General features: G+C 45.8%; 1 protein-coding gene across 2 annotated transcripts in view; it reads left to right on the top strand.

Moving 5' to 3' along the window:
- MTAP (methylthioadenosine phosphorylase) overlaps positions 1-27479 on the top strand; it is a 204324-nt gene that overhangs the window by 45008 nt on the left and 131837 nt on the right. For both annotated transcript variants that reach the window (XM_033919484.1, XM_033919475.1), the window contains exon 4: positions 3994-4161. In XM_033919484.1, coding sequence (XP_033775375.1) covers positions 3994-4161 — 168 coding nt within the window. The remainder of the gene's footprint in view (positions 1-3993; positions 4162-27479) is intronic.

Here is a 27479-nt window from a genome sequence, read left to right as displayed (position 1 = left end):
AGGAACTCATGGAAATCTAATTTAATCTAATCTAATCAGGATTTCTTAATTGCACTTATCTAGTTTGATTTATTGATTATGATTATTGATTATGGAAAGAGCGTGGGCTCTAAGGGAGTTGGGAAAAGATGATTTGGGAGAGAAGAAGAAAAGCAGGAGAAGGGTTCAGGTAAAGATGACCTTGGGGAAACATGTTCTGATGCTGTTTTGTGTCTATGCCCCTAATTCGAGTCAAGCAGAATTTTTTAAGACTCTTCAACAGGTACTTCTGCCACTGGCTGCCTCTAATCTAGTGGTAGCTGGGGACTTCAATATTATTATGGACCCATTGTTGGATAAACAATCAAGTAGAATTTTAAAATCAATGGGATTGGATAATTTAGTCCAATCCTGTGGATTAAAAGATATCTGGCTAATTCTCCATTTTAATGCTCAGAAATTTTCCTTTTGTTCCCAGGTTCATAAATCATTTTCAAGAATAGGGTTATGTATTTGTATAAGATCAATTAGTTCAACAGGTAGTCAAAGTTGGCATAGATTCAATTGTTTTATTGGATCATGCTGGAGTTTGGATGGATTTAAAATTTGAGGAACAAGATTGAAATAGACATGTAGACTTGCAGATTCTAACTTTATTGAAGAATTTCAATTAAAAATGAATGAATATTTTCAAATCAATGCCTCAGAGGAAATCTCTTTAGAAACATGATGGGATGCTTTCAAAGCTACCATAAGAGGGCAAATTATCTCATATTCGGCACATGTTAGGAAGAAACTTAAATTGGAATTTTCTGATTTGGAACAAAAGATTAAGGACTTGGAGTCACAATTGGCCTTGAAGTGAGAACAAAATACTTTGCAGGCCCTCTTGAAAGTTAAATGCAAATACAATGAGATTTCCTCTCAAATGGCTAGGAAAGAGTTGTTTTCTCAACAGGCTCTGCATTATGGAAACTTAAATAAAGTGGGGAGAATGCTAGTTAATTACCTTAAAGCTAAAAAAAGGAGAGTAAAAATTGTGGCTATCAATGATGAGAATGAGGAAACTCATTCTCAAATTGAAACGATTTTAAAACAATTTTTAAGATTTTATAAAGATTTGTATTCTTCCAAGCCTTATTCAAATAAGGAACTAGAAGATTTAGAATTTTTAAAATTAATTAAGGGACCAAAAATTGCTGAGCATGTAAAGGGAAGTCTTGAGGAGCCTATATCAATGAAAGAACTGCAAACAGCGTTGAAGTCCCCTAGAGTTGGATCCACTCCAGGTGGTGATGAGGGTTCACTGTAGAGTTTTACAAATCATTTCAAATCACCCTATTACCTCATCTATTAAATTTATATAATGCTCAACTGACTAAAGGTTGCTTTACAGGTACTATGGCAGAATCTTTAACTATAGTTTTACCGAAGCCAAATAAAGATCCTACATTAGTTTCAAATTACAGGCCTATTTCTTTGATTAATGTAGATGGAAAACTTTTGGCTAAGTTATTGGCTTTGTGCTTGGCCAAGGCTATCCCTTATATTATTGGTATGCACCAAATGGGTTTCGTTGATCAAAGACATTCATCAAACAACACCAGACTGGCTTTTCAAATGTTAAATCTAACAAAAACTATGGAAGATCCGGCTTTCTCTGTATCCTTGGATGCAGAGAAGGCCTTTGATGTGTGGAATGGACCTTCATTTATCAGGCAGTGGATTGGTTTGGTATTGCTTCTGGATTTATACAAATGATTCAAACCTTGTATAATTCCCCTTATGCAAGATTATACATAAATAATAAGTTTTCTGAATGTTTTTGTCTTAAAAGGGGAGTTAGGCAAAGGTGTCCGTTATCTCCTTTGCTTTTTGACATTGTATTGGAACCCTTGTTATTGGCTATTCATCAGGCAGAGGAGATACAGGGTATTCCTTATACAGGTCGGGAATATAAGGTCTCTGCTTATGCGGATGACATATTGCTTCATTTGAGAAATCCTGAAACCACCATTCCGCATTCACTAGATCTGATTGATAGATTTGGAAAATTTTCTGGTTACAAAATAAACTGGAGCAAATCAGAGGTTCTTACACTAAATGTATATTGTACAAAAGGATTATTTGATACATTCCCTTTTCTCTGGAAGAAAAAGGGTATACAATATTTAGGTATATGGATAAAAAGTACAATAGAAGAAACTATGAAAGTAAATGAAAAATCTTTATTGCTGAAGGTCACAGAAATGTGTGAACATTGGAACCCATTAAGAACATAAGAATCCAAACAGTTAAGATGATGATTCTGCCTGTGGTTTGTTACCAAATGGGAATGTTATCGTTGTTTTTTCAGGGGTCCTTTTATAAGAAATTAAATAGTATTCTGACAAAGTTTATTTGGCTGGGGAAAGCAGCAAGAATTGCCATGGTATCTCTACAAAAACCAATTGTGGAGGGTGGGGTAAATTTTCCCAACTTTTATAGGTACCATCAAGCCTATATTTTGCGTCAGGGTATGTACTGAATCCTCCCTGAGCTCATGGAAAATCTCCCAGACTGGTTATGGTTGGAATGGCAACTTATGTCACCATTGAGGTTGAAGCAAGTGATGAGTATTAAGATGCCTAGATTATGTAAGGATAATAGAATACTAGTAGATACATTGAAAACCTTAAAAATTTTGGTTCATAAATCAACTCATCAAGACTCTATGGCTGAACTCCAAGATTCAAATTGGCGGATTTAAGATCATCTGAAAGTATTGGATGATGGTGGGTATACGTACTTTGGATGATGTTATTTCAGATGGTAAGCTGCTTGATTTTTCACATTGCAACACAAATTTGGTCTTAATAAATCACAAAATTATAGATAGTTGCAGTTGAAGCAGGCCATTCAGGTTGGGTTCCCTGAATGGAAAAATCTCAGTAATCAGTATAGTTTACAGATCTTATGCTTTCAGGTGGACTTCCTGGGACATCAGGCCGCTCAGTGGTATAAATTAATATCTGGATTTTTAAATAAGAAACCAAAGACTGGTCTTCGGGACATTTGGAGCATTGAGATCAAGCATCAAATTACTACATCTCAATGGCCACGTATTTGGGCTTGGAGGATGAGATGTACAGTGTCGGCATCTATGAGACAAACTTGTTTTTTTCTGTTACATAGAGCATTTTGGACCCCGGTTCATTTACAGAAGTTAGATAGCTCTAAATCTAATAGATGCTGGCACTGTCATCTTGAAGTTGGGACATCAGATCATTATTCTATTGTCCATTAATACTTGCTTTTTGGAAATCAATATGGGGTCAAATAAATAATTTGTTAGATAATCCGGTGGCATTATCCTATGATACCATATTGTTTGGCATGTCAATGAGAGCAAAAAGCCAAATATCCTCTAATAACAATAAGCTTCTACTCATTATGACAGAGGTTGCCATACAATAGATTACAAATAATTGGAAAAATTGGGATAGGCTGAATTATAGCTTTTGATGGAATTCTTTTTTGCCATATTTTCAAATTGGAAAGGATAATTGCCGTGCAGCAAGGAAATTTTAAGAGATTTCAGGTTATTTGGGAGCCATTAACATGATACTGTAAAGATTGAAAGTATTGCATAGAATAAACATTAATTCCCTTTTGTTCATACACGTCTAGGGTGGGGTGGGAGGGTGGGAATATTTTATGATTTCTTTGGCTTATGATTAATTGGCTATAAGGGAGGGGAGATATTTGATGAGAGCATAATTTGATGATATAATAAGTAATGTTAAAGTATAAAATGATTGTATTTTGTGTTATACTTACTGTGAGTTTAAAAAAATGAATATTTATTAAAAAAAAAAAAAAAAATCAAACTGTTTTCAACCTCACAGTGCAATCTTATAATCTCTCAATTTGGTGCGTTTAAAGAAACTGAGCTTCCTAACTAGATCATAGGAAAGTGCAGAATGGTGATCTGGAAGCTGAGACCCTTTGATACAAATTGTCTTTGGTTTCCAGGCATGGCAAGCAGCATACTATTGCGCCAACCAATGTCAACTTCCGTGCCAACATCTGGGCGCTGAAGGCGGAAGGTTGCACTCACATCCTGGTGACTACAGCCTGCGGTTCACTCATGGAGGTGATTCAACCTGGTGATGTGGTTATAATTGACCAATTTATTGACAGGTATAACTTTTTTTTTCTCTTTCTATTTTATTGTGGTGTGAACATTTTATGTTGATTCTAGTCCTAACAGGGCTGAAGAACTGTATAATGTAAAACAGTGCTTTTCAATTATTTTGTGACTTTTACCCCATGTTGTGAACAAATAAAATTTGTGACCCCCTAGAAAGCAGAATAATAATGCAGAGCCCAACCAAGTTGTGACTTCAAATATCGGGTTTATGACCTTATTTGGCGTTTTGACCCACAGTTTGGGAAGGTGTGGGTAAAAGGTCAGGTTTCTATCACAGTTAAATTACCCTCTAAAGCCCATGATAAGCTTGTCCCTAAAAAAGCATATCAGGGGCTTATTTAAAAACAAAATGCACATGTGTGAAGAGCAAAAAAGGGCCTATCTATAGATCCTGAAAGAAACCTTCTGCCCTGCGGCATCTCCTGCCCTGCGGCACACGATCGGGCAGGAGGGAGCCCAAGCCCTCCTGCCCTCGACGGAAGGGCCCCCCAGAACCCCCGATCGCCCCCCCCCCCCCGCTGACCTGCGACCCCCCCCGCCGATCCCACGACACCCCCACCCCCCCTCCCTGTACCTTCAAAAACGTTGATCGGATGGACAGGAGCCCAGTAGGCTTAGGCCCCTCCTGTGGGCGGGGCCTTAGGCATATGGGCTGGGTTGGGCCCATTCACTCTTGTGGACATGAGGAAAATTGTTGAGAGGACGACTGTTCAAGGGCGAGGATGACTATTTAAGGCAGAAGACCCAAACTATTTTGTCTAGGGTGCCGCAGTCACTAAGGCCTGAAGCTCATTGATTCTGCATGCCGAGGTGTCTTAGCACTGAAAATAAGATCTTTTAAGTCGGGTACTTCAGCTCGCAGGAAACTAGGGACTTAAAAAGGGAGCTATTAACATCTGAGTCAGTACTACATTGAGGTCCCAAGATGCAGTGGGAAGCCCGATGGAAGACTTCAGAAGAGGCAAGCCGTACTTTATAGAGTCTCATGGCAGGAGAGAACACAGCTGCTTCTGCTCAGTTTCACAGTGGTGCTGGGAAACTTGTCATGTTAGTTTAACTTGTATATGTTTATTATGAGTTTCTATATCGCTACTAATGACTGGGGAGTCAATTCAGAGTGGTTTACAGGAGCTTCTATAATGGTGTTATCCCAGGACAAGCAGGCAGCATATTCTTGACTGATGGGTGACGGCACCGACGGAGCCCCGGTACGGACAATTTTAGAGTGATTGTACTCTAAGAACTTGGAAAGTTCTAGCAGGCCGCACCGCGCACACGCGAGTGCCTTCCCGCCCGACGAAGGCGCGCGGTCCCCAGTTTCTTAGTTTCCGCGGAGCTAAGAAGACGCACGTTTCAACGGCTGTTGAAAACTTTTGTTCCTTACGCCTTCCCGCTCGTGTAAACTTGTTCGGAAATATTGTTTCCTTTTTTTTCTTTCTTTTCTTTGTTTTAAAAAAAAAATAAATAAATAAATAAATTTGTTTTCTTTTTCATTTTTTCGGTTTCGCCCCGGCGGGGCCTGTTGCCACCATCGAGGCCTCGGCCTTCGATTTGGCAGAAGCCGTTTTTACCTTCATGCCCCCTCAACCCGGGTTTAAGAAGTGCCAGCGGTGCGCTCGACCAATTTCACTCACAGACCCGCACAACTGGTGTCTGCAGTGTCTTGGTCCTGACCACCGAGCGTCCACCTGCACCCGCTGTGCGACTTTAAAAAAGAGAACTCTAAAAAACCGCCAGATCCAACAGCGGTTGTTATTTGGCGCCGAGATGTCTGATCCCGCAGCACCGGCACCGACATCGGCCCCATCTCAGTAGGCACCTACTTCGTCGACACCGCACGATACCGCGCCGGCGTCGCATCCCGCAGGTAAGCCGGCTAAGAAGCCTTCCCCGTTGGAGCGTCCTCCGGTCTCAGTAGCAGCGAGTCCAGTCCTGCCGACCTCGAGGCGCCCACGGAAGCGCTCCGCCCCTATTGAGGTGAGCCCCTCGACATCGGGTTCCTCATCCTCGGGGCGTAGAGCGGCACCACAGGTACCGCAGAAGAAAAAGGCGGTACCGGTGCCTTCGCTGGACGAGCGGATTGCTGCTGTCCTGCAAGTGCAACTTAAGGAGCAGTTGCAACAACTCCTTCCCGCACTTTTGACACCGAGCCTTCCAGTCCCGGTCCGGTCTGAGCCACCGGTACCGACAGTGGAGCGCCCTCTTTTATTGGCATCCACTTTGTCGGTACCGGTCCACACTGCTTCAATGACTTCGATGCCAATCTTAGCACCGGAACCGAGAGCTCAACACCAGGCGGTGCAAACTTCGGTGCCGACGCAGCATGTAACATCTCCCGGTACCGTGTCTATGAGGTCGGGTAAGTCGGCGCGCAAATCCCGACACCTGGAACCCTCCACTCCGGAGTCTCGAGACCGTAGCTCTCATATTAGGGACCCTGATTTGTGGGGTGACTCCGAAGAGCCCTTTCTGTCTGAGGGTGAGTGTTCCTCTGATGAAGAGGATCAACTTGTTGCAGATCCCTCTTCTAAACAGGATTCCACATCCTTTACCTCTTTCTTAAAAGAGATGTGTGAATCTCTTTCTATTCCCTTGGAGGCTGAGTCTAAGAAATCCAAGGCATTCCTTGATGCTCTGGACTTTGACCAGCCTCCAAGGGAATTTCTCAAACTTCCTCTCCATGACATCTTACGGGAGACCTTTTATAAAAATCTGGAGACTCCCCTGACTGTACCAGGAGCTCCTCGTAAATTGGACTCCTTGTACAAGGTTATCCCCATTCCTGGTTTTGACAAATCTCAGCTCCCGCATGAGTCTCTTTTGGTAGAATCCACACTTAAGAAATCAGCGGGAGCTAGTGTGTATGCCTCAGTCCCTCCTGGCAGAGAAGGAAAGGCCATGGACAAATTTGGCAAACGTTTATATCAAAATGCCATGTTAGCCAATAGGTCAGGGAATTATGCTTTTCATTTTTCCTTTTATTTAAAGCACTTCATTCAAAACATGGCTGCTTTTGAAAAGTACCTCCCTGACCGCAAGAAATCTGCTTTTCATGCCTGTTCTTCCTCTCTTCTCCAGTTACGAAAATTCCTAGTTAGGTCAATTTATGACACTTTTGAATTGACTTCTAGAGCCACGGCTATGTCTTTTGCCATGCGTCGGTTGGCATGGCTCAGAGTCTCAGAGCTCGATGTAAATCATCAAGATCGCCTAGCAAATGCTCCATGCTTAGGTGATGAGCTCTTTGGAGAGTCCATGGATTCCACTACACAAAAGCTGTCTGCCCATGAGACTCGGTGGGATACTCTCCTGAAGACTAAGAAAAAGACTCCACCTGCTCGGCCTTTTCGCCAACAATCCGCCTACCAGCGCCGCTATGCTGCTCGTCCCTTGCCACCGGCTACTCAACAGCCTAGACGTCAGCGCCAACAACAGCGACAACCTCCTAGGCCAGCCCAGCAGCAACAGGTGAAGCCTCCTTCACCACAAAAGTCTACCCAACCCTTTTGACGTGGTTCTCCAAAGCATAGCCAGTATTCCACCATCTGCCCATCTCCCTCGACCCATAGGAGGACGTCTTTCTTGTTACATCAGCCGTTGGGAGAACATCACATCGGATCAGTGGGTCCTCAACATCATCTGCCACGGCTACTCTCTCAACTTTCAGACACGTCCTGCACAAAGTCTGCCAAGAAGTCTGCTTTGAACACCTCTCAGTCTTCTCTCCTTCTTCAGGAGGTTCAATCCCTCCTCCTCCTGAACGCCATAGAGGAAGTTCCTCTAGATCAGAAGGGGCAGGGATTCTACTCCCGTTATTTTCTGGTCCCCAAAAAAACAGGGGATCTCAGACCCATCCTAGATCTTCGCGATCTCAACAAATGCTTGGTCAAGGAGAAATTCAAGATGCTTTCTCTGGCAACTCTTTATCCTCTTCTCCATCAAGGCGACTGGCTATGCTCCCTCGATCTCAAAGAGGCATACACTCATGTACCCGTCAATCTGGCCTCCAGACAGTACCTCCGTTTCATGATCAATCACTGTCATTACCAATACAAGGTGCTCCCCTTCGGTCTTGCATCCTCTCCAAGAGTGTTCACCAAATGTCTGATTGTGGTGGCTGCTTTTCTACGCTCTCACCACCTTCAGGTCTTTCCTTACCTGGACGATTGGTTAATCAAGGCCAATTCCTCTCAGGCTGTACTCCTGGCCACCAATCAAACCATCCTGTTTCTGCAGATCCTGGGGTTCGAGATCAATTTACCCAAATCTCATCTCATCCCCACTCAGAGGCTTCAATTCATTGGAGCGGTGTTAGACACGGTCCTCATGAGAGCGTTCCTGCCTTCCAACCGTCTTCAGACCCTTCAATGTCTATGTCAGCAGGTGCTTCCTCAACGTTCCATCTCTGCCAAGCAAATGATGATACTCTTGGGTCACATGGCCTCCACAGTTCATGTCACCCCCTTCGCACGTCTTCACCTGTGCACTCCTCAATGGACCCTAGCTACCCAGTGGTCCCAAGCGACGGATCCTTGCTCACGACACATATCTGTGACATCATCTCTTCGTCAGTCTCTACAATGGTGGTTGATATCCTCAAATCTCTTCAGAGGTCTTCTGTTCCATCTACCTCCTCATCAGCTTGTCATCACTACCGATGCCTCCCCTTATGCATGGGGCGCTCATTTGAACGACTTCAAGATTCAGGGTCTTTGGACAGCCCAGGAAATGAAGCATCACATCAATTTCCTGGAACTCAGAGCAATGTTTTATGCCCTCAAGGCCTTCCAACATCTTCTCTTTCCTCAAGTACTCCTGCTGTGCACCGACAATCAAGTTGCGATGTACTACATCAACAAACAGGGTGGGACAGGATCTCGCCTCTTGTGCCAGGAAGCCCAGAAGATTTGGGCTTGGGCCACAGATCACCACTTGTTCCTGAAAGCGATCTACATTCAAGAAGAACAGAATTCCTTAGCGGACAATCTCAGCAGAATTCTCCAGCCTCATGAGTGGACGCTCGATCCTTTCATTCTACAGTCCATCTTCGCTCAGTGGGGCACTCCTCAGATAGACCTCTTTGCAGCTCCTCACAATCATCAGCTGCCCCACTTCTGCTCCAGACTCTACTCTCCTCACCGTCTGGCAGCGGATGCATTTCTTCTGGATTGGTCCAATCTGTTCCTGTATGCTTTCCCTCCTCTGCCTCTCATGTTATGAACCTTGTTCAAGCTCCAGAGGGAACAAGCCACCATGATTCTGATTGCTCCACGAAGGCCCAGACAACATTGGTTCTCCCTTCTACTTCAACTCAGTTCCAGAGAGCCTATTCTTCTTCCACTGTTTCCTTCTCTGCTTACGCAACATCAGGAAACCCTTCTGCATCCCAACCTTCAGTCTCTACACCTGACAGCTTGGTTTCTCTCGGGCTGACTGCACATGATACTCTTTTGTCTCAGCCTGTTCGTTCCATTCTGGATGCCTCTAGGAAACTGGCCACTCTGCAATGTTACCATCAGAAATGGACACGGTTTTCTTCCTGGTGTCTTCTTCATCATCATGATCCCACTTCCCTTGCAGTGGAGACTTTGTTGGATTATCTGCTTTCTTTGTCTGACTCTGGTCTCAAGTCTACTTCCATCAGAGTCCACCTCAGTGCTATTGCTGCTTTTCATGAGCCAGTTCAGGGGAAACTTCTCTCAGCTCATCCCTTGGTGTCCAGATTTATGCGAGGTCTTTTCAATGTGAAACCACCTATTAAAGCCCCTCCTGTAATCTGGGATCTCAATTTGGTTCTTTCCGCCTTAATGAAGCCTCCATTTGAACCTTTGGCTACTGCCTCTTTCAAGTTTCTCACTTGGAAGGTACTCTTCCTTATTGCCCTAACCTCTGCCAGGAGGGTCAGTGAGCTCCATGCACTAGTTGCTGATCCACCTTTTACAGTCTTTCATCATGACAAGGTGGTTCTGCGTACACATCCAAAGTTTCTCCCTAAGGTTGTTTCTGAATTCCATATCAATCAATCTGTTGTTCTGCCTGTCTTCTTTCCAAAACCTCACTCTCATTCTGGAGAACAGGCTCTGCATACTTTGGATTGTAAGCGGGCTTTAGCTTACTATTTGGAGCGTACTAAGCCCCACAGATCAACTCCTCAACACTTTTTGTCCTTTGATCCGAATAAATTGGGACATCCTGTTTCTAAACGTACGTTGTCCAATTGGCTGGCAGCGTGCATTTCATTCTGTTATGCTCAGACCGGACTATCACTGGAAGGTTCTGTCACGGCCCATAAAGTTCGAGCTGTGGCAGCATCTGTAGCTTTCCTCCGTTCCACTCCTATTGAGGAAATCTGCAAGGCTGCTACTTGGTCCTCAGTTCATACTTTTACATCTCATTATTGTCTGGATGCATTCTCCAGACGGGATGGACACTTCGGCCAATCTGTGTTGCAAAATTTATTTTCCTAATGGCCAACCTTCCCTCCATCCCTCTTTTTGTTAGCTTGGAGGTCACCCATCAGTCAAGAATATGCTGCCTGCTTGTCCTGGGATAAAGCACAGTTACTTATCGTAACAGGTGTTATCCAGGGACAGCAGGCAGATATTCTTGCGTCCCACCCACCTCCCCAGGTTGGCTTCTTAGCTGGCTTATCCTAACTGGGGACCGCACGCCTTCGTCGGGCGGGAAGGCACTCGCGCGTGTGCGGTGCGGCCTGCTAGAACTTTCCAAGTTCTTAGAATGCAATCACTCTAAAATTGTCCGTACCGGGGCTCCGTCGGTGCCGTCACCCATCAATCAAGAATATCTGCCTGCTGTCCCTGGATAACACCTGTTACAGTAAGTAACTGTGCTTTACGATACATGAGCTTCAGTAATGGTGTTATAATACATGAGCTTTGATATATGAGCTTTAGTAGTGGTGTTATTATACAGAGTTAGAGTATTTCTGTGATGTTACCCATACATGAGCTTCAGATAGGTTGTTTTTTTGGTGGGGGAGTTTGTTATGCATCATGGTATGGTGCATTTACATATCCTTTATTGAGTATGAATTACAAAGAAATGTATATTGGTATCAGATCAGTATGTGTCACATTAGGAAAACTTGTACTGAAAAATCAAACACTGTAACTTTGGCAACAGGCAGTCCCCAGTTTAAGAACGAGTTAGTTATGAAAGCTGTTCTTAAGTTGGATTTGTATGCAACTCAGAACTTGTAGATTCTAAGATTCCTGTTGCTTACCTCTACTCCCAGCTGACAAAAAGGCCAACTGTCCCTAGTGATCCCTCTAAGGTACACCATGCACAACCACACAATGTGGTCTTGCATTATTCCTGAATCTGCTGCAGGAGAAGTGTAGGAGTCTATGCTACTGGAAATACTGTTCAGTGAAATCAAATGAAGCTGTGACCACGTTCTTAAGTACGAGTCGTACTTAAGTCGGGCGTCTGTAACTTGGGGACTGTCTGTACACTCTCTTAAGTGTGTCAAATTAGGATAAAACTTGAATTGGAAAACTTGCACTGTAAAGATAGATATGGCAAATTGTAACCTGTAAGCTGTATATTATATACAGTGGTACCTTGGTTTACGAGCATAATTTGTTCCAGAAGCATGCTCGTAAACCAAAATACTCGTATATCAAAGCGAGTTTCCCCATAGGAGCTAAGAGAAACTCGCTTGATACGTTCCCACCCCACCCACCCCACGAGGCCAGCGGCGCTGGTCTACCCCCCCCCCCCCCACTGAGAACCGGCATTGCTGCCCCCAAAGGCCCCCCTCACTATCTGGCACCCTCCCCCCCAGCGTCGCACCCCCCCCCCCGCCGCGATCTGAACTCCCCCAGACCCACCCGAACACGCTGCTTACCCCCATCTGGCCATCGGCACCGGTACCGTCATGTCCTGTGCGTTGGTGCCGGTGCCCGAAGATCTGCATCCTCTTCTTTGCTGGGCCTTGAGCATCTGCGCATGCTCAAGGCCTGCGAGTTCACGCTCTCTCCGAGGACGTGCCGGTGCCGATGGCCAGATGGGGGTAAGCAGCGTGTTTGGGTGGGTCTGGGGGTTTTCAGATCGCAGTGGGGGGGGGGGGGTGCGACGCAAGCAGGTGGGGTGCCGGATCGCAGGGGGGAGGGTGCCGGATCGCGGGGGGCACCACTCGCAAATCAAGGCAAGCTTGGTTTCCGAGGTGCCGATTTTGCGAATGTTTTGCTCGTCTTGCAAAGCACTCGTAAACCGATGCACTCGTAAACCGAGGTACCACTGTATATTAGCATTAGACCCCTACCTAGTATGTGTCAAGTTAGGTTGAAAACTTGTACTGTAATTATGGCAAATCTAATGTAAATTGTAACCTGTTAACTGTATATTATGTATGTTTAACCTGTAACCCATTCTGAGCTCTTTGGAGAAACAGGGATAGAAAATATATTGCCTTATATTATTTTATTTTCTTTATTAACCTTTTATTTCTATACATTCAAATCTAGACTAACACTGCAGCCACACTACTTTTAACCAAAATAAAACAGAAAACCCCACCTCATAATACAACGGATTAACAAGAAGTAAAAAAAAACCAAAACCATACAGTACCAGTTACATTAAAAGTTCAAAACCAGGTAGGATGGAAAAATAATTCTCTAAAACAGTGTTCTTCAACCTTTTTACACCTATGGACCGGCAGAAATAAAATAATTATTTTGTGGACCGGCATCAGTCCGTGGACCGGCGGTTGAAGAACACTGGGCTAAGTTGTGGGCCAGACCCCGCCCATCTCTACCCAATCTCCACTCCAGACTCCGCCCCCATAATAGTACTAATTGTAACACTATTTTTTCCATTCATTTTTCACAGATACACAATATAATCTTATTAACAACACATAATGGTTAACCACAAAATTTAACTACACAAAGCACACTGACAGCCGATGTAAATTCTCAGAATTGACATAATTCAATAACTAAATTCAAAAATAAAATCATTCCCCTCTACTTTGTTGTCTCCCTCCCTTCATGCTATGCCTTACCTTCTGGCCTGCTCCCGCCTGTCCATTTTATGCCGCCCCTGGTGTTATCTTCAGGCCAGCTCCTTCTTCCTCACTGATGCAGTGCACAAAGCTGCAGGCAGCGGCTCCTTGCCTTATCTGGAAACCTTCCCTCTGACGTTGCAACGTCAGAGAGAAGGCTTCCGGTTCAGGCGCAGGACGCGTGTAGGAGCCACTGCCGTGGCTTTGTGCACTGAATCAGTGAGGAAAAGAGAGCTGGCTTGAAGATAACGCTGCATCGATCGCACCGTGGACCGGCGGTTGAAGAACAATGTTTTGGGCCTGATGCACGTGCTGGCCCTGTGGACAGGCAGGAAATTTCTGTGGACCGGCACTGGACCGGTGGTTGAAGAACACTGCTCTAAAATCATTAAAATAACAATGTATAGTTAAAAAAAAAAAAAAAAGAAGAAGCAACAATCTTGCTTGATTCCTGAAACCTCTTTGTGTGTAGATTCAGAGAATATAATTTGTTCAGTTATGTGCTTTAATAATTGCATGGCAAAGGAGGCATGGGGCCTAGAAAGACTACCTAGAAAGAGGCTGAGGGCTCCTTTTACTAAGCCGTGTTAGGGCTTTAACACGCGGAAAAGTGCACGCTACATTGCTGTGCATGCTAGACCTTCACGCCAGCATTGAGCTGGCATTAGTTCTAGAAGCGTAGTGCATGTTAATTTCCTGCGTGCACTAAAAACACTAGCGCACCTCAGTAAAAGGAGCCCTAAGTCTAGCCACTTTCTGTATCCTACCAAAACTATCTGAGCAGTAAAGCATCTTGCCGGACAGTTTATTTCCTGGAACTAGACAAAAAGAATGTGAGGGATGGATGACCATTTCTTTCTTCAAAGATTTTTTTAACCCAAATTTCCCACTGAAACTGGTTAAATGTTGAAAGTCATTATAACTCGGATGCTTATTAGGGAAAAGTTAAAAGTGGGCTACTGTTAAGTCAGGTTATTTTACCACAAGTCATGTTATTCTAGCACAGGGTCTCATTTTATGCAATGAGGCCGGCCCTGTGCGAAAATAACCAGATTTGTGATAAAATAACTCGACTTAACCGTAGCCCACATTGATAATGTTCCCTCTTAATCTAGATCAGTGTTTTTCAACCTTTTTTGGGCAAAGGCACACTTGTTTCATGAAAAAAATCACGAGGCACACCACCATTAGAAAATGTTAAAAAATTTAACTCTCTGCCTATATTGACTATATATAAAGTAATTCTCTTGAATAGGAATCAAATAAACACAAAGAAAGTATTTTATAATTACTTTATTACGAAATAAAAATTATAAAATACTTTATTCAGTGCGAAACCTGGGCCTGTTTGGCTGAACACAAAGCTGATATTCTGGCTGGAATGGAAGAAAGACACATACGTAGCTCTTCGTCAACAGCTCTCAGTCTATAGCATACAAAAATAGACAAATATACCCTCCATCCTTTTTATTAAACCACAATAGCAGTTTTTAGCGCAGGGAGCTGCGCTGAATGCCCAGCACTGCTCTTGACGCTCATAGGCTCCCTGCGCTAAAAACCACTATTGCGGTTTAGTAAAAGGTGACCATATTGTAAAATATAGACAGCAGATATAAATTCAGAACTGTGCATAGTAAGTGAAGGGAAGTTTTCATCTCTGGGAATTTACCCAGTTAACTATTAAGTTATTTGGGCAAATTCCTTTGAAAACTGTGGTAATACTGCCTCCACTTTGCTAAATTTAAAATAAAATCATTTTTCCTACCTTGTCTGGTGATTTATCCCAGGACAAGCAGGCAGCATATTCTTAACACATGGGTGACGTCACCGACGGAGCCCTCGGTACGGACCTTTTTAACTAGAAGTTTCTAGTTGGCCGCACCGCGCGTGCGCGAGTGCCTTCCCGCCCGACGGAGGAGTGCGTGGTCCCCAGTTTCTTCGTTTCCGCGGAGCGAAGAAGACGCGTGTGTTTTTTCAACGGCCGTTGAAACCACTTTTTTGCCTTCCCGCTCGCGCTTTTTTCCTTATTTTTTCTCTCATTACCTTCGGGTTTATTTTTTCTTTGATTTGCAAAAAAAAAAAAAAAAAAAAAACCAAAAACTTTGCTTTTTTCCCTTTTTTCTTTCGTTTTGCCCCGGCGGGGCCTGTTGCCAGTATACAGGCCTCGGGCTTCGATTTTGCGGAGGCTATCTTCCCCTTCATGCCCCCGCAGGTCGGTTTTAAGAAGTGCCAGCGGTGTGCACGCCCGATCTCCATAACTGACCCACACAATTGGTGTTTGCAGTGCCTGGGTCCGGAGCATCGTGCGGATTCCTGCACCCGCTGTGCCACTCTTCAAAAGAGAACTCTTAAAAACCGAAGAATCCAACAAACTCTTCTCTTCGGCACCGAGTCGGCGATGGACTCCTCACCTTCAACGGTGGTACCTCAAAAATCGGCACCGTTGACCTCGACACCGACCGACCCCACATCGGCGTCGCTGGCGCCAGGTAAGCCGGCTAAGAAGCCTTCCTCTTCCCTCGAGCGCCCTCCAGCTACGGTGGCGACACCGTCCTTACCGGCATCGCACCGGTCCCGCAAACGCTCCGCCCCGATCTCGGTGAGTGCTTCGTCATCGGCCTCCTCATCGCCGGGGCGTGGAGCGGCATCTAAGGAACCGAAGAAAAAGAAAGCGGTTCCGATGCCACCCCTAGATGACCGTATCTTGGCCATCTTAAAGGCTCAACTCCAGGAGCAGTTGAAGAAACAACTTGAACAACTGTTGCCCACTATCCTGGCACCGCTCCTTCCGGTACCAGACCGGCCCGAGCCCCGTACCGAGCCTCCGGTGTCCACCCCTTCGGTACCGGTGAACACCTCCATGCCGATCCTTTCGGCCCAACAACTTCATGGCGATCCAGTGGTTCATTCTCTGGCCACATTGGATCCTCCTCGGCACCAGGCGGTACGGCACTCTTCTCGGGACCGAGATAGACGCCGGTCGTCCTCCCCTGGTACCGTTTCGGTGCGCTCTGGAAAGTCTTTGTCCAAAACTCGCCATACCGCGCCCTCCACCCCGGTGTCTCGACATGCACCAGAGGTCAGGGACCCTGACTTATGGGAGGAAACTCCTCTCGGTACCGAGGAGGATCCCTCCTCATCTGATGAGGAACCATCGGCACCCGATGCCACCTCCAAACCAGAGCAGTCCTCATTTTCTAAATTTCTGAGAGAAATGTCTGCTGCCCTGTCACTTCCTCTAGAATCTGACTCAAAAAAGTTTCAAGCCTTTCTAGAGGCCTTAGACTTTGAGCAACCTCCTAAGGAGTTCCTCAAGCTTCCCGTGCATGACATCCTACGGGAAACGTTCTACAAAAACTTGGAAAATCCCCTCACGGTACCGGGAGCCCCCCGTAAACTGGACAACCTTTACCGTGTCATTCCTATTCCTGGATTCGACAAATCTCAATTGCCCCATGAGTCCCTTCTGGTGGAATCCACCTTAAAAAAGACTCAGGGCTCCAGTGTCTATGCCTCTACCCCTCCTAGCAGAGAAGGTAAGACCATGGACAAGTTTGGCAAGAGGCTTTACCAGAATGCCATGCTTGCCAACAGGGCAAACAACTATTCCTTCCATTTTTCTTTCTATCTGAAACATTTGGTCCAACAACTGTCTGCCCTCCAGAAGTACCTTCCTGAGCGCAAGGTCCCGCTATTCCAACAACACATCTCTGGTCTTCTCCAGATGCGAAAATATATGGTCCGCTCAATATACGACTCCTTCGAGCTCACCTCTCGGGCCTCTGCCATGGCCGTAGCCATGCGTCGATTAGCCTGGCTCAGAGTCTCCGACCTGGACATCAACCACCAGGATCGTTTGGCCAACGCCCCCTGTCTCGGGGATGAACTCTTTGGAGAGTCACTGGATTCCACCACCCAGAAACTCTCGGCCCATGAGACCAGGTGGGACACCCTGATCAAGCCGAAAAAGAAGGCTCCGCCTGCTCGACCCTACCGGCCTCAATCATCTTACCAGCGGAGGTTCTCAGCCAGGCCACTCAATCCGCCTCCTCAACAATCTCGGCGACCCCGTCAACAGCAGCACCATGCCCAGGCTCGATCTCAGGCCACTCAACCCTCTAAGCCTTCTCAGCCTGCTAAACAATCTCAGCCCTTTTGACTCTTCTCTCCAGGGCATAGCCAGTCATCCACCCTCGCTGCCTCTTCCACAGCCTATAGGGGGTCGTCTCACCATTTTCTCAAGCCGTTGGGAAGTCATCACGTCAGACCAGTGGGTCCTCAACATCATCCGCCACGGCTACTCTCTCAACTTCCAGACTCTTCCACCGGACAACCTTCCCGTAGAGTCTGCTTCACACTCCTCTCAAACCCCCCTCCTCCTGAGGGAGGTTCAATCCCTCCTCCTTCTCAATGCCATCGAAGAAGTACCTCCAGATCAAAGGGGTCAGGGATTCTACTCCCGCTACTTCCTTGTACCCAAAAAGACGGGAGACCTCCGTCCCATTCTCGATCTCAGAGACCTCAACAAGTGTCTGGTCAAGGAAAAGTTCAGGATGCTCTCCCTTGCCACACTTTACCCTCTTCTTTCTCAACACGACTGGCTATGTTCCCTGGACCTCAAAGAGGCCTACACTCACATCTCCATCCATCAGAACTCTCGCCGCTACCTGCGGTTCCAGGTGCTACACCACCACTATCAGTACAAAGTACTACCGTTTGGCCTCGCTTCCTCCCCCAGAGTCTTCACCAAATGCCTGATAGTGGTGGCGGCCTTCCTCAGGTCTCACAACCTCCAGGTGTTCCCCTACTTGGACGATTGGTTGGTGAAAGCACCTTCATCTCCACTCGTGCTACAAGCTACTCATCACACCATCTCTCTCCTCCACCTCCTGGGGTTCGAGATCAACTACCCCAAGTCGCATCTGCTTCCCACCCAGCGACTTCAATTCATCGGAGCAGTTCTGGACACCACGCTGATGAGGGCCTTTCTCCCCTCCGATCGCAAGCAGACCCTGCTCCATCTCTGCCGTCAGGTACTCATGCATCCCTCCATTCCTGCCCGACAGATGATGGTCCTCCTGGGTCACATGGCCTCGACGGTGCATGTCCTTCCTCTGGCGCGACTCCACCTCAGGACACCTCAATGGACTCTCGCCAACCAATGGTCACAGACTACAGATCTTCTTTCTCATCCCATCTCTGTGACATCATCTCTTCAGCAATCTCTCCAATGGTGGTTGAACTCCTCAAATCTTTCCAGGGGTCTACTCTTTCATCTGCCCCCTCACTCTATGATCATCACCACCGATGCGTCCCCCTACGCATGGGGAGCTCACCTAGGCGATCTACGCACCCAGGGACTTTGGACCCCACAGGAGCGTCGTCATCACATAAATTTCCTGGAACTCAGAGCCATGTTCTACGCCCTAAAGGCTTTCCAACATCTTCTCTGCCCTCAAGTCCTCCTCCTGTGCACAGACAATCAAGTCGCCATGTACTACATAAACAAGCAAGGCGGCACCGGATCTCGCCCCCTTTGTTTGGAGGCTCTGCGCATCTGGACCTGGGCCACGGACCGCAATCTCTTTCTCAGGGCGGTCTATATCCAGGGCGAACAGAACTCTCTGGCCGACAATCTCAGCCGCATCCTTCAACCTCACGAGTGGACGTTGGACCCTCCGACTCTGCTCTCCATCTTTGCTCGATGGGGCACTCCGCAGGTGGACCTCTTTGCAGCACCTCACAACCATCAGCTGCCCCAATTCTGTTCCAGACTCTTTTCTCCTCACCGTCTGGCACCGGATGCATTCCTGCTCGACTGGAGGGATCGGTTCCTCTATGCCTTCCCTCCACTTCCTCTGATGTTGCGGACCTTGTCCAAACTCCGCAAGGACAACGCCACCATGATTCTCATCGCCCCTCGGTGGCCTCGTCAACACTGGTTCTCCCTCCTGCTCCAACTCAGCTCCAGGGAGCCCATTCCTCTTCCTGTGTTTCCTACTCTACTTACACAGCAGCATCAGTCTCTACTGCATCCCAATCTGTCTTCACTCCACCTGACAGCTTGGTTTCTCTCGGGCTGACCTCTCCGGAGAATCTATCTCAACCGGTCCGCCTCATTTTGGACGCCTCCAGGAAACCGGCCACTCTCCAATGTTACCATCAGAAGTGGACCAGATTCTCCTCGTGGTGTCTCCGGCATCATCAAGAACCCACCTCCTTAGCGGTGGAAACTGTCTTGGAATATTTGCTCTCACTGTCCAACGCTGGCCTCAAAACCACCTCCATCAGAGTCCACCTCAGTGCCATCACTGCGTTTCATGAGCCTATTCTCGGAAAACCCCTCACGGCTCATCCTCTGGTTTCCAGATTTATGAGAGGGCTCTTCAACATCAAACCGCCTCTCAAGCCTCCTCCTGTCGTCTGGGACCTGAATGTGGTTCTCTCAGCTCTCATGAAACCTCCGTTTGAGCCTCTTGCCACAACTTCGTTCAGACTTCTTACCTGGAAGGTGCTTTTCCTAATTGCCATCACCTCTGCCAGGAGGGTTAGCGAACTGCATGCACTGGTTGCCGACCCACCTTTCACGGTTTTTCACCATGACAAGGTTGTGCTGCGTACCCACCCTAAATTCCTTCCCAAGGTGGTCTCGGCTTTTCACCTTAACCAGTCCATTGTGCTACCCGTCTTCTTCCCTAAGCCTCACTCGCATCCTGGGGAACAGGCGTTGCACACACTGGATTGTAAGCGTGCCCTTGCTTACTATCTTGATCGTACCAGAGCTCACCGAACATCCCCTCAGCTATTTTTATCTTTCGATCCCAACCGTTTGGGTCGTCCTGTCTCCAAACGGACACTTTCAAATTGGCTTGCTGCCTGTATTGCCTTCTGTTATGCTCGGGCCGGTCTCTCACTGGAAGGAACTGTCACGGCCCACAGAGTCCGAGCCATGGCTGCTTCTGTAGCTTTCCTCCGTTCCACGCCCATCGAGGAAATCTGCAAGGCGGCCACTTGGTCCTCAGTTCACACATTCACTACTCACTACTGTCTGGATGCGTTCTCCAGACGGGATGGACACTTCGGCCAATCTGTGTTACAAAATTTATTTTCCTAATGGCCAACCATCCCACCTCCCTCTTTGTTAGCTTGGAGGTCACCCATGTGTTAAGAATATGCTGCCTGCTTGTCCTGGGATAAAGCACAGTTACTTACCGTAACAGGTGTTATCCAGGGACAGCAGGCAGATATTCTTACGTCCCACCCACCTCCCCGGGTTGGCTTCTTAGCTGGCTTATCCTAACTGGGGACCACGCACTCCTCCGTCGGGCGGGAAGGCACTCGCGCACGCACGGTGCGGCCAACTAGAAACTTCTAGTTAAAAAGGTCCGTACCGAGGGCTCCGTCGGTGACGTCACCCATGTGTTAAGAATATCTGCCTGCTGTCCCTGGATAACACCTGTTACGGTAAGTAACTGTGCTTTCTGGTTGCACTTTCTTCTTCTGACTGTGCATCCAATCTTTCTTCCCTTCTATCAGCCTGTATGCTTTCTCTCCTCCACACCTCATTCTCTCCCCCAACTTTTTCTTCCTCTCTCCCTGACCTTTCTTTCTTTCTTTCTGTTTCTCTTCTTTCCTTCTGTTTCCCTGCCTGCCCCCTTTCTTTCTTTCTCCCTGCCGTTCCCCAAGCCACTGCCACTGCCGCTGCCATCGGGGAACAGGACCCACCAATGGATAACAGGCCCCAAAGCCGACGCCGACGCATGCTCTCCCTGACGTCAATTCTGCAATCGGAGAGGAAGTTCCGCCCAGCCAGGCAGCGATTGGCTGGCCCGAACTTCCTCTCCGACTGCAGAATTGACGTCGGGGAGAAGAAGACTTATCGGCTCGATAGATTAGATCGCCAAGACAAAGTGAGTCCTGGGTGATCGACTCACTTTGCCTTGGCGAGCTACTGGCGCCCCTGCCTCGGGCCCCCTGTCAGCTCCGGGCCCGGCGGCCCTGCGGCACACCAGGCAACATCTCGCGGCACACTAGTGTGCCGCGGAACAGCGGTTGAAAAACACTGATCTAGATCATATTGTTAAAATAATTGATAACTAGGGCAGTTTTCTGTGTCGTAGCTGTTATATACAGATGTATACGTCCTGGTTTGTTATGCCATTATTGTTGCGTTGGTTGTCATCCGTAAAAATTGTTTCAACCTAAAGTCAGAGCGCAGCCAACATGGTGCGAGTCTAGTAATTGTGGCGACTTGTTTGCGGGAGATTTGGGTTCTGAACACTTTACATGTACACTTTGGGCTCCTGTTACTAAGCTGCGATAGCGGTTTTAGAGCTGCTTGCCAGTAATTTGAGTACTGAGTTGTCAGAATTAAATGGTTTGCAATAAATATGCAAACGAGGGTATTTTCTATTAAATACTATTTTAAAAATAAATATTAACAATCTCTAATATATAAATTTATTAAAATTATACAAATTTATTGTTAAGAAAAGGATCTTTCAAACTTAAAAGAATAAAATATACAAATAAAAGCAAGCTGACTGCAGAGAGACATTACACTGTTATAAATAAAATCAAAAATTTTAACATAAGTAACTAGCCACCAAAAAGAAAAATCTTCAGTACATTTGATAAAATATGCCATTCCACATGAGCCTTCCGGTATTAAATTGATCCATTCAAAAAACTGTATCAACTCTATGCTTTACTCTTTATTATTCCAAGTTTTCAATCTCCCATTAGTCCACCGGTACTCAATAGGCTATTTGTTCAACACTCCAACTCAGGGATGTCAAAGTCCCTCCTGGAGGGCCGCAATCCAGTCGGGTTTTCGGGATTTCCCCAATGAATATGCATGAGATTTATTAGCATACAATGAAAAGCAGTGCGTGCAAATAGATCTCATGCATATTCATTGAGGAAATCCTGAAAACCTGACTGGATTGCGGCCCTCGAGGAGGGACTTTGACACCCCTGCTCCAACTATTTCTTCAACTTCTAATTTTGATATTCTCTCATTTTGAATTTTGCTTCTTCTTCCTCATGCTTCTTTATTAATTCTTCTACCTCCTTTTGCTTCAGAACCCTAATTGTTGTCATTCCATTTTCCCTAGTCATGTATTTTATTGGGGGGAGAGGGGAAATTGGATGATTAATATTTTTATTTAATGATTGGATTTCTGTATGTTTTATGAACATTTTCATTGAAGAATTGTTGGGTGGGGGGGAAAGGGTTATAATTTCTACTTTAATGGATTATATGTATAAGAATGTCAAGTGCTGTATATTTTATTAGTAATGTAATGTAATTGTTTGTCAGTTTTAAAATGAATAAAGAATTTAAAAAAAAATAAATAAATAAATATTGACCATGCTGGAGGGTAGGGATGAATAGGAGAGGTGAACGCTGGTTGGGAGATAAGGCGTAAGTGAAAACTGGGGGAGCATGGGAATGAATACTAGGGGCTCCTTTTTACTAAGGTGCGCTAGCGTTTTTAGTGCACGCAGGAAATTACCGCGCTCTACGCTTCTAGAACTAACGCCAGCTCAATGCTGGCGGTAAAGTCTAGCGCGCGCGACAATGTAACATGCGCTATTCCGCGCGTTAAAGCCCTAGCACACCTTAGTAAAAGGAGCCCTAAGTAAGTCAAAAGGGTAAATGCCTGTCAGCGGACATGTGATATGAAAGGTGAGGGTAAGAAAAGATGTGCATGAGGAGGAAGGGATTGGCCCCCTCAGACTTTGCAATTCTAATTGTGCAGAGTAATTTTTCAAATTCCTGTTGACTTCATCTCTGGCTTCACACAGAGTCTTACATTCCTAGTTACAAACCCAGTGCTTAAACAGGCCCGGGCTTGTTCTTTTTAATATGCGCAGCTTTTAACCAACTGCTTTCTTATTATAGATAAGCCACTACTTAGAAAACAGAACTGTGGCTTATGTTTAAATTAAGATCAGAACTGTGAAGCCTGATTAGCTCATAGACCTGAAAGAACAGCAGTTTCCTATTTATCTCTAACTCAGAATTGTATTTTGGTTCATAAACAAAGAGAAAAAAATCTGGTTGGCTTGTCATGCAGCAAACTACTCTAAATATTCACCTTTGATTCTTGAATATTTTAGTCATTCCTAATTTAGCCTCCTTAGAACTTCTGAAGATGTAAATAAAAGAAATCTCAATATATCCTCAAGTGGCTGGTCAGGATAGCAAAGATGCAAATGGAAGAAAAAATAGCTGACACAGTAAAGCAGGGAGACAAGACCTTTTTTTTAGATATATTAATGATAGGAAAAAGTGCTAAGGTGACATTGTGAGACTCAAAGGTGAAGGGGAGAAATATATAGAAGCTGATAAAGAAAAAGGCCGAATTGCTTAACAAATATTTCTGTTCTGTGTTCATGCCTGTGCCGAGGGTGCTGAAGGAACTTAGGGAAGTTGTGGTAGCTCCGCTGACTAACATTTTTCAATGAGTCTCTAGAGTCGGGAGTGGAGGATTGTAGAAGGGCGAATGTGGTCCCTCTCCACAAAAGTGGAAGTAAGGAAGAAGTAGGGAATTACAGGCCGGTAAATCTGACTTCTGTGGTAAGCAAATTAATGGAAACACTTTTAAAACAGAATGGTCAAGTTTCTGGAGTCCTGTGGATTACAAGACCGGAGGCAACATGGATTCACTAGAGGTAGGTCTTGTCAGACATATCTGATCAATATCTTAGATCAGAGAATTGAATAGAGCAGTGTTCTTCAACCTTTTGACACCTATGGACCAGCAGTTGTCTCTCTCCCTCCATGCTGTGCCTTGCCAGTCCACGGTGCAATAAACGCGGCATTTTCAGGCCAGCTCCCTGAGTGCTGTAGTACACAAAGCCATGGGAAAAGGCTCCTACGTGTGTCCTGTGCCTGAATTGGAAGCCTTCTCTCTAGTCACGTCAGAGGGAAGGCTTCCAGATTAGGCACAGGACATGCGTGAGGAGCCGCTGCCCACAGCTTTGTGCAATGCAGCACTCAGGGAGCTGGCCCAAAGACGCCATGTTGATCACATCGTGGACCGGCCCGAAGATAACACTGGAGGCCAAGCCAGAAGGCAAGGCACAGCATAGAGGGAGAGAGACAACAACAGTAGGGGATGCTTTTATTTTTTTATTTAGTGATTTACATCTGCTGTCTGTTCAGGAAGAAATGCATTTGTTTCTTTTCCTCTGGGGTTGTACTGCTTGCAGAGTCTTGCATCTTAGGGTTTGTTTGTAAATATTAGTACTTTAGTTTTTGGTCCTGCACTTGAATGGGGTTATCTGTTTTCTGATAGGAATGAATGTTGAAAAGCATACAGTGTGCTTTGTGTATTTTAATTTTGTGGTTAACCATTATGGGCTCCTTTTACGAAGGTGCGCTACGGGTTTTACCGCACACACCGGATTAGTGCGCACTAGCCAAAAATCTACCGCCTGCTCAAAAGGAGGCGGTAGTGGCATTTTAGCGCACCCTAATCCACGCGTTAAGGCCCTAACACGCCTTTGTGAAAGGAGCCCAATGTGTTGTTAATACGATTATATTGTGTGTGTGTGTGTGTATATATATGAAAAATGAATGGAAAAAATTGTGTTATAATTAGTACTATTATGGGGGCAGGGTCTGGGGTGGAGATTGGGTGGAGATGAGTACGATTTAGCCCAGTGTTCTTCAACTGCCGGTCCACTGTGGACCAGCGGCTGAAGAACACTGTCTTGGGCCCTGTGGACCGGCACCAGTCCACAAACCGGCGGTTGAAGAACACTAGGATAGAGGATGTGCGCTAGATGTGGTGTATTTAGATTTTAGCAAAGCTTTTGACAGTGTTCCACAGAGACATCTAATAAATAAATTGAGTGCCCTTGGGATGGGTCCCAAAGTGACAGGCTTGGTCAGAAACTGGTTGAGTGGAAGGCGACAGAGAATAGTGATCAATGGAGATCACTCTGAGGAAATGGATGTTACCAGTAGTGTGCCTCAAGGTTCTGTTCTTGGGCCTGTTCTTTTTAACATTTTTGTAAATGATATTGCTGAAGGTTGTCGGGTAAGATTTGCCACTTTGCGGATGATACCAAAATCTGCAATGGAATAGACACGCTGGATGGTGTGAATAACATGAAGAAAGACCTAGCGAAGCTTGAAGAATGGTCTGAAATTTGGCAGCTAAAATTTAATGCTAAGAAATGCAAGGTTATGCATTTGGGTTGCAAAAACCAGAGGGAACGGTACAGTTTAGTGGATGAAGAACTTATGTGCGGGATTTGGGTGTGACTCTATGTGGTGATCTTAAGGTGGCCAAACAGGTTGAAAAGGTGACGGCAAAAGTTCGAAGGATGCTAGGTTGCAAAGGGAAAAAGGAAGTATTGATGCCTCTGTATAAGATTTTGGTGAGACCTCATTTAGAATATTGTGTACAATTCTGGAGGCTCCACCTTCAGAAAGATATAAAAAGGATGGAGTCAGTCCAGAGGAAGGCTATTAAAATGGTGTGTGGTCTTTGTGATAAGGGGTATAGGGACAGACTTAAAGATCTCAATCTATATACTTTGGAGGAATGGCAGGAGAGGGGAGATAGGATAGAGACGTTTAAATACCTACGTAATATAAATGTGCATGAGTCAAATCTCTTTCATTCGAAAGGTAACTCTGCAATGAGAGGGCCTAGGATGAACTTAAGAGGTGATAGGCTCCAGAGTAATCGGAGGAAATACTTTTTTACAGAAAGGGTGGTAGAGGCGTAGAACAGTCTCCCGGAAGAGGTGGTAGAAACAGAGACTGTGTCTGAATTCAAGAGAGCCTGGGCTATGCACGTGGGATCTCTCAGAGAGAGAAAGAGATAATGGTTAATGTGGATGGGCAGACTAGATGGGCCGTCATGTTTCTATGGATGAAATAACTAGAGTAAATTATTTCTATGTACATATATTTATTTTAAAAATTTCTATTCCACTGTAGATCAAAGCAGATTAGAAATAAAAACAAAAACATTCAAATATGTACATAAATATACTATCTTTATACCTGGTAGAAGTCAATTCTTCCCTATTCAGAAAATTCTGTGTCCAAAATAAATGTGTTGGAAGAATAAAACATCCATATCCTTCATCTGAAAACTCCCTTTTATTTGGGGTCGTTTCCTAGACCAGTGTATCACAGACTGTGTGCCACAGCAGATTCCAGGTGTGCCATGAAACGCCAACGAGAGGCACGTCCTATAGGCTGTTAGACAGCGTCTCCCCCTCCTCTGTCAGTAACTCCTCCTGACGTAGAAATAGGCTCAGGGCTGCAGCTGGAGGGCATCTGCGAATGCAATGACATCGAAGTGATGATGTCACGCATGTGTGTGATGTCATCGCATCGACGTCTACACACTTCACTTAGTTTAATGTGCCGCGGCGTCAAAAAGTTTGTGGGACTCTGTCCTAGTCCCTCACTCTTCACCTTGTAGTACACATTGAAGGTTATATTGTGTGTACAGTGGGGTTTTTGTGTCATGGACCCCACAGTGTAGAATTGCTTTTGTGCAATTTTTGATTACTTGAAGTTTTAGAAAGTATTTGAAAACTGTTATGTTTAGTGAAGCTTTTGGCAGTTGACTTTTGATCTCATTTTACTATACAATTCACTATGCAGCACTTCATTTTCTTATTATAATTCTTTGATGAGGATCGCCAATCTACACCTCACCAAGAAATGTAACTTTAATTAGTACAAATCTCAAATACCTCATATCCAATACATAATCCCCAGCTCCTCAGAAGTACCACCTGGGCTCAAATGTTTTCAATGCCTTAGGCTTTATGTACTACCTCCTCACTGGAGCTTAACTTTTAAACTAAAGTTTAATACCGGTTTTTACCTACCGCGCATACCCCTCGCGCGTTATATGCGTGAGCGCGGTATACAAAAGTTTTAAAACATAGTTCCCACCCCGCCCGACGCCCGATTCACCCCCCCAGCAGGACCACTCGCACCCCCACCCCGAACGACCACTCGCACGCGCTCCCACCCGCACCCGCATCCACGATCGGAGCAAGAGGGAGCCCAAGCCCTCTTGCCCGGCCGACTCCCCGACGTCCGATACATCCCCCCCCCCGGCAGGACCACTCGCACCCCCACCCCGAACGACCGCTCGCACGCGCTCCCACCCGCACCCGCGATCGGAGCAAGAGGGAGCCCAAGCCCTCTTGCCCGGCCGACTCCCCGACGTCCGATACATCCCCCCCCCCCCCGGCAGGACCACTCGCACCCCCACCCCGAAGGACCGC

This window comes from Geotrypetes seraphini, chromosome 1 (genome assembly GCF_902459505.1).
Source record: "Geotrypetes seraphini chromosome 1, aGeoSer1.1, whole genome shotgun sequence".
In the NCBI taxonomy this organism is placed as follows: Eukaryota; Metazoa; Chordata; class Amphibia; order Gymnophiona; family Dermophiidae; genus Geotrypetes; species Geotrypetes seraphini.
The sequence above is the reverse complement of the archived record's forward strand: the minus strand, read 5'-3'. Positions and strand labels throughout refer to the sequence as shown.